Below are 7,500 nucleotides of genomic sequence, written 5' to 3'. Positions count from 1 at the left end.
TCCAGAAGCAATTGATGAAGTTATTCATTACAACATCATGTTTACGAGGCTTTCGTTTCCTCTCAGACCAACAGAGGACGAGACCCCATCAGCTCCAGCCTCGATGCCGCGAGTGACTGTCATCAAAGCTTATTCTAAAGGTTTTGCATGTTCGGCTGGTCCAGGAACTGTGTGTCTGTTTGAGAAAAGTGAGGAAAAGAACAACTACAGACAAATCAGGGAAATAAGGGTGAGTACAGACTGAATCTGGTCACTGCTGATACTTTATGCTAACAAAATAAATCTACATGGTATTTACCTGATAAAACCACAAACAGAGGCGTGCGGTTGGCCTTTAGGTGCTCGAGACCCCGAGGTAGATTTAACCCTGTATAGCACAGGCAAGGAGAATGTTAGCATGTGGATCAACATGTGGAGAGATCAAACCACCCATTGTGTCTGTGTTCAGGCTCAGTTTGTGTTCATACAGATGTTCCTTTGCCAAAGCAGTCCGCTAGTCCGGAGGTGGCATTGCAAGTCCTCTGTTTAATTGATGCTGGGGAACTGAGGAAGCTAAGAAGAACCTCCAGAACCTCTCAGTGCTAGATCAGCTTATCTACATGTAGCACTGGGTGGAGCTCGAGTCTGAGTTGCTACAGGCTGATACCTCACTGAAGCGTCCACGTCAGAAGGCACAAGCAAAACCTCAGAATATCTGAAACATCCAGGAAAAAAAATGATTGGATATAATAATATTAATATATATTATATAATAATAAGAGGCAGAAGGTGGATTTGTTAGCAAACAACCAATGAGAAGCTGGAGGCGGAGACAAGACCAGAAATCGATATCGACAGTACGGATTTTCACAGTAACACTAATTGTACCTCTGAGGATGTTAAGGATGTTTTCTTGGTTTCTCTCAGATACCCCCAGACCCATGCAGCAATGAGCCAGGTCAGGCGGAGCAGCAGGAGATCACCTCCATGTGTATCAGCCCAACAGAGGAGACTCTGGCCATCAGCACAGACAGGGGTCAGATCTACCTCATTGCACTCGCCTCTGCTGAGATTAGCAAGGTACCGTGATGAGTTTATGTGCCCCAGGTGTGAACTTCACTCTCATACTGATGCTCGTCTGTACATTGTGTGTGTTATCAGGGTATCCAGGCTCAGTTTGAGTTTCTTTCCCACTCTTTTCACTCTGGGATCATCACCGGTCTGTCTGTCTGCGTCCGCAAGCCACTCGTCGCCACCTGCTCCATGGACCACTCCATACGCATCTGGAATTATGAGACCGGGTCAGAGCACCTGATATATCTTCTGTGCATCCTTTACGAGTATCCTTGTGCTTGTGTCTATGTTACAGGATTATTGTAATATACACCATACCATCACAAATACCAGCAGTTTCTACCATCATCATCATCATCATCATCATCACTTTTACAGTGCCTTGAATGTTTTGGCACTGAATGGAGGTATATAATTTTTTTACCTCAGTGTTTTGGAGCTGTATAAGGAGTTCCAGGAGGAGTCGTACAGCGTGGCCCTGCACCCGTCGGGTCTCTTCGTCCTGGTCGGCTTCTCCGACAAACTCCGCCTCATGAACCTGCTCATCGATGACATCCGCACCTTCAAGGAGTTCACTGTGCGCTGCTGTCGAGAGGTGCGTCCTAACCGACCTGCCTGGATAAACACACACCTTCTCACACCTTCTCCGCTGCCTGTTCTCTTTTTGTTAACATATCGAATGTGAACCCTTGCAATGTGTGTGTGTCGTCAGTGTGTGTTCAGTCACGGGGGTCACATGTTCGCCGCTGTCAACGGTAACGTGATTCATCTCTACTCCACCACCACCTTCGACAACATCCTGAATCTGAAAGGTCACAGCGGCAAGGTGAGTGCAGCTCGAGTTCCCCTTGTGGCAAATAAAAAAGCGTCAGTAAAAACATTCTTCTGTAAAATATTTTCACGACTACGTGATGTCATGGTGTTAAATAAGAAACCGAGGAGTGTGAATCCCCGTCTGCGTCCGCTCAGGTCCGGTCGGTGGTGTGGAGCTCTGATGACAGTCGCGTGGTGTCGTGTGGGATGGACGGAGCCGTGTACGAGTGGAACGCTCTGAGCGGCCAGCGCGAGTCCGAGAGCGTGTTGAAGTCGTGTAGCTACACCAGCGTAGCGTTTTCACACAACACCAGGAGCACACTCGCTGTGGGAAACGACTGCACACTGAAGGAGATCCAGGACTACAAGGTGAGTGAATAAAGGGCTTCATCAGTCATCACTCATTTACACTGCAGCTGTCTGATTCAGTAACTGGGGCAGTGGGGGCTCAACTGGGGCAGTGGGGGCTCAACTGGGGCAGAGGTGGCTCAACTGCTTAATGCTCTGGGTTGTTGATCGGAGGATCGGGGTTCAAGGCCCCACACAGCCAAGCTGCCACTGCTGGGCCCTTGAGCAAGGCCCTCAACCCTCCCTGCTCCAGGGGTGCTGTATCATAGCTGCCCCTGCGCTCTGACCCCAACCTCTTCAGTTGGGGTATGTGTAGAAAAGAATTCCGCTGTGCTGTAATGTACATGTGACAATAATAAAAGCTTCTGTGCCCCCTGTTCTTCTTCTTCTTCTTCTTCTTCTTTATGTGTTTGTTTTATAATTTGAAGGAACGTGGCTTTTACTCCAAGTGCACTTTTATCTGTCTCTGGACTTGCAGCTCAACTCCATATTTTCTGTTGTCTGAATGTGAATAAATGCTTCTTGTGTTCGAATTTTCTGCGTTAAGGTCCTGAGGGAAGTCGCCTCGGATGACGTGATCTACACAGCCATCGTCATGACTCGCTCAGGTCGAGCTCTCTTCACCGGGACCTCCAGCGGCACCATAAGGGCCATCAAGTACCCTTTACTTCTGCAGAAGGACTGGACCGAGTACCAGGCTCATTGTGCTCCCATCACTAAAGTATGTGTGTGGTGTAGAGGTGGTGATGATATACTAATGTGTATGTATTTATCCCCAATGAGCAAGTCTGAGGTGACTCAGGAAAAAGAGGAAGGAACCTTGAGAGGAACCAGACACAAAGGGGAACCTCATCCTCATCTGGGTGACACTGGGGGTGTGATTATAAATATACAGTCTGATAAATGTTGTAATGATGAGGAGGTTGTTGTCCTCAAAGATCACATGGAGTTACATCTCCTCTTAGTATGTCTGAATATATCATGAAGCAAAGTCTAAGTGGAGCTGGAACATCTGTAGATGTCTCAGGATCCTCACAGAGTCGCCCTCATCTCAGTGAAGGTCCAAAATCAACTGGAGCTGGATGTCTCAGGATGGGACAAGCAATTTGATCAGATGTACTATGTAACGGTATCATCAGCATAACAGTGAAAACTAATCCCATACCTTCTAATGCTGTTTCACAAGTGCAGTTTCTGTGCTATGATGGGACCTGAAATCTGACTGAAACTCTTCAGAGATGTTGTTCTCCTGTAAGAAGGAGCTCAGGTGAACAGACACAAACGTTTCTAGTATTTTAGACACAAACAGAAGGTTTTCAATAGGTCTGTAATTTGGTAGTTTATTAGGATCTTAATGAGGGTTTCTTAATGAGGGGCTTAATAACTGTCACCTTGAAGGATTTATGGACGTAACCTAAAGATAACGAGGAGTTAATAATATAAAGAAGAGTCTCACCAGCTTTATGTAACACTTCCTACAGTAATTTAGTTGGGATGAGATCTAGTGAACAAGTTGTTGATGTAGCTGTAGTAATGTTATGAGAACCATGAGGGCTCCCTCTGCTGGCCTGCAGAGGATTTGCTGCACTTTATCAGGACTCCATTTCCCACAATCCATTGCACCACCAACTCAGCACACCTGACAGATCTGTCATAAACGTGAAACAGGTTACATCCAAATGCTGGTTTATTAGGCGATATCCAAAAACAGGCAAGGGGCAAAACACCAGGCAAACAACAACAAGTGCAGCAAATCCTCTGTAGGCCAGCAGAGGGAGCCCTCATGGCTCTCATAACAAGTAATAAGTTTATCTAACTCTTCCTGTCCTGTACGTGTAAAGCACTGTAGTTGTGTGTGTAGAGCTTTAGGTGACACTGGGTCACAAGATGCTCTTACATGTTAAACATCAACTATTTTACTTACTATCAACAGTAAGGAAATGACTAAAGATAGTGTTTACACCACCTCCACCACCAGTCTGACGAGGCTCATGCTTATAGATATATCCTGATGGTGTAGAGACTCATTTAGAGTCAGTAAGACAGACTGCAGTAAGATGTTGTCTGAGATGATCTCATTTACAATAAGAGCTTTGTGTGATCTCATGTTCAGAAGCCCAAACTGTTTCTTTGGCATTTTTCTGCTCTAATCACAGTCAGATTATTTAGAGAACTTCTCATGCCTTTACTTCTGGATCTCACTGCTCGGGGAACAGACACAGTTTCTATAGGACGAGGTATGGTACGTAGGAAGCGGTCCAGACAGGATGATCGTTGCCGTGGGCGATGTGATGCGAACCGTCTCAACCAGGGTTTTGAAGTCCATCTTCAGGATCTCTGACCTCCTGAGCTCAGGATCCTGGGTACCTGTGCAGCGACACCAAGAACATGAGCACCAGAGCAATGTGTAAACTCCTCTGTGGTGAAATTGAAGGTTTCAGTTCTACCTCTGATATATATATATATATACAAAGCACTGTCACTGGAGACTCCTTCCATACATATAGAACTTCACCGGATCAGTTGAGAAGATGGTACAATAATTCCTACTATCGCTACTGAGAAAGCGTTTTCCTCCTCTCTCACCTCCACAGATGGTGATCACGTTCGATGATCAGTTCCTGCTGAGCGCTTCAGAAGATGGCTGTATCTTCATCTTTAAAATCACTGAGCAGGAAGGACGAGGGCTGAAGAGGGACAAAGCGATAAGCTATGCCGAGGAGATCCTCATCACCAGGTCTGATCTGGAGGAGAAGGTAATAACCTGAGCGACATATTCTACACAACATCCTATCAAATGTGTGACACGTGCTGATGATTTTTCACATCTAATCTGATCTAATCTAAGTCTGATGGATAAGAAGGACTTCATTTATCCCTCATGCGTCATTTATTCTTAAACAGGGGGAGAAAAGAGCTCACCATGACATCATATTAACTCACATGTACAATGTAAATCTCCCACAACATGCTGCAGTTTACTGTGATAAACATCTGTCACCATCTAGAACCAAATCACGATGGAACTTAAGACCCGTGTAGAAGAGCTGAAGATGGAGAACGAGTACCAGCTGCGTCTTAAAGACATGAACTACAACGAGAAGATCAAGGAGCTCACTGAGAAGTTCATCCAGCAGATAGAGTCACTTACAAACCAAAACCAGGTCAGAGCATCTGCACTCAGAAAAAAACACCAAAATCTATTTTAATCAGTCTAATAAATAAGACTGCAGTTATAGGTTCTGTATCTCACACCACTTCAGGTGCTGGAATCAGAGAAGGAGAAGCAGGAGATCACACACCAGGTGGCGCTAAAGGATATTACAGAGAGCCACGCTAAAGAGCTGCAGGATCTGGGTAAATACCATCAGCTTATAAATCTCACACTGCTCTCACTACAGCACCGTATTTACACTTTACTGTGATGTCGACCTTCTTCTCTTCTCTGTCCTTCAATGATCTAACCATATTCAGGATAATAAAGGATGCTAACTAGGATTCTTAGCTTGGACCTCTGAAGGAACTCTTAAAGGTTCCCAACAGAATGTTTCTCACACAACAACAAATCTGATGGCTCCGCCCCTTTACCTGCTGTATTATAACACTCTGTACACCAAGTCTGTATGACTTTCTTCTCAGAATCCACCAACAACCAAAAGCTGATGCTGGAGTACGAGAAGCAGCAGGAGATGCAGCTGAAATTGCGGCGGATGCAGGAGAGCTATGAGGTGAAGCTGCAGAATCTAGAGGATGGACAAGTGCGTGCCCTGGAGGACATGACGCAGTTTTACGAGTCCAAGCTGCAGGAGAAGTTGTTCGAGCTGGACCAGGTGAGGAACCTGGACCTGGCTCCGCCCCTGACCACACCCACGTTGTTATCTGCAGATTCTTCATATTTACACGTCTCTTTGTATCTCTCATGGTCAGTGTCAGGACGCGTCTCAGCAGCAGTTACGAGAGTTTGAGGAAATAAAGACACAGATCGAGGAAGACGGCGACCTCGAGCTCCACGACATCCGAGTCAAATACGAACGCAAACTCTGGGAGGAAAAGGAGACCAACTTGAAGCTCGGCGGAGAGACGAGAGTCATGAAGAAGAAGGTGTTGAGCTGCACTAACATGTCACTCCATCCAGAGGTCTCACTCAGGCGCTCCATGTTCTGACGGATTAACGTGTGTACGTGTGTCTGCAGTTCACCAGCCTGCAGAAGGAGATCGACGACCGCAACCTGGACATCGAGAAGCTGAAGGTGGAGCAGCAGAAGCTCCATGGAGTCATCAGGGCTCTGGAGAAGGACATCATGGGACTGAAGAGAGAGATCCAGGAGAGAGACGAGACCATCCAGGACAAGGTGGAGTCTTTCTCTACATGAAATGTTCTCTGGTGTAATAGAGACATTAATTAAGACAGACTGACTGCACAAGGGTAATCAGAGCGACGTCTGATCTCTTCTCCGCAGGAAAACCGCATCTATGACCTTAAGAAGAAGAACGAGGAGCTGGAGAAGTTCAAGTTTGTGCTGGATTACAAGGTCAATGAGCTAAAGAAGCAAATCGAGCCACGTGAGAATGAGGTGAAGGAGATGAAGGAGCAGGTCCATGAGGTGAGGAGTGTAGATTTATACCCTGTACATTACATACCATATAATCCTCTAATATACCAACTGTGTCTTGGACCTGATGCAGATCTTTAGCTTTATTAGGTGTGTAACGTTCTTTAACCTAAGTTTGGCTATATATCTAGTTTCTGCTCAGTGTGTTTAAGAGGAATCTGATCAGAGGTTGTTGTTGATTCAGATGGAGGCTGAACTGGATCAGTTCCATAAGAAGAGCACTCAGCTGGAGCTCACCATCTCCCAGCTGAAGCTGAAGATCAAAGCCATGGATAAGGAGAAGCAGAAAGAGATGCAGAGGGTTTGTCAGTTTGTCAGATTCTTTATAAACCTTGTGTGTATTTTTGGGAGATTCATCTTTATCTGTAAGTGAAATTTTAATGATGAACTCCCAATAATTAACCAAAAGAAATGGACCCATGGTGTCTCTGTTTAAGGGCAAGGCCTTTAACCCTCAATTTCTCAGATGTATAAATGAGATAAATGTAAGTTGTTCTGGATAAGAGCGTCTGCTAAACGCCTTAAATATAAATGTAAGTATAAACTAGATTTGTAAAGTTCATCACGACAAACTTTGATGTTGGCTTTGACGATGCAAGTATTGGCAAAGGCCGGTGCTTTTTGGAGGCGAGTGGACATAAGGGAAGGTGTTACTTTTGGAAGCAAGTAGACA

At 45.5% G+C, this 7,500-nt stretch overlaps 1 protein-coding gene across 1 annotated transcript in view; it reads left to right on the top strand.

Moving 5' to 3' along the window:
* Nucleotides 1–7,500, top strand: part of cfap57 (cilia and flagella associated protein 57) — a 13,631-nt gene that overhangs the window by 3,305 nt on the left and 2,826 nt on the right. Inside the window, exons 4-18 of the mRNA XM_060873333.1 lie at nucleotides 67–229; nucleotides 907–1,059; nucleotides 1,141–1,280; nucleotides 1,483–1,648; nucleotides 1,766–1,879; nucleotides 2,023–2,235; nucleotides 2,762–2,935; nucleotides 4,809–4,970; nucleotides 5,223–5,378; nucleotides 5,478–5,571; nucleotides 5,854–6,044; nucleotides 6,142–6,315; nucleotides 6,408–6,566; nucleotides 6,675–6,818; nucleotides 7,012–7,128. Of these exons, the coding sequence (XP_060729316.1) occupies nucleotides 67–229; nucleotides 907–1,059; nucleotides 1,141–1,280; nucleotides 1,483–1,648; nucleotides 1,766–1,879; nucleotides 2,023–2,235; nucleotides 2,762–2,935; nucleotides 4,809–4,970; nucleotides 5,223–5,378; nucleotides 5,478–5,571; nucleotides 5,854–6,044; nucleotides 6,142–6,315; nucleotides 6,408–6,566; nucleotides 6,675–6,818; nucleotides 7,012–7,128 (2,320 nt within the window). The remainder of the gene's footprint in view (nucleotides 1–66; nucleotides 230–906; nucleotides 1,060–1,140; nucleotides 1,281–1,482; nucleotides 1,649–1,765; nucleotides 1,880–2,022; nucleotides 2,236–2,761; nucleotides 2,936–4,808; nucleotides 4,971–5,222; nucleotides 5,379–5,477; nucleotides 5,572–5,853; nucleotides 6,045–6,141; nucleotides 6,316–6,407; nucleotides 6,567–6,674; nucleotides 6,819–7,011; nucleotides 7,129–7,500) is intronic.

Source organism: Tachysurus vachellii, chromosome 7, assembly GCF_030014155.1.
Source record: "Tachysurus vachellii isolate PV-2020 chromosome 7, HZAU_Pvac_v1, whole genome shotgun sequence".
In the NCBI taxonomy this organism is placed as follows: Eukaryota; Metazoa; Chordata; class Actinopteri; order Siluriformes; family Bagridae; genus Tachysurus; species Tachysurus vachellii.
Note: the sequence above shows the minus strand (reverse complement) of the source record. Positions and strands in the feature narration are given on the sequence as shown.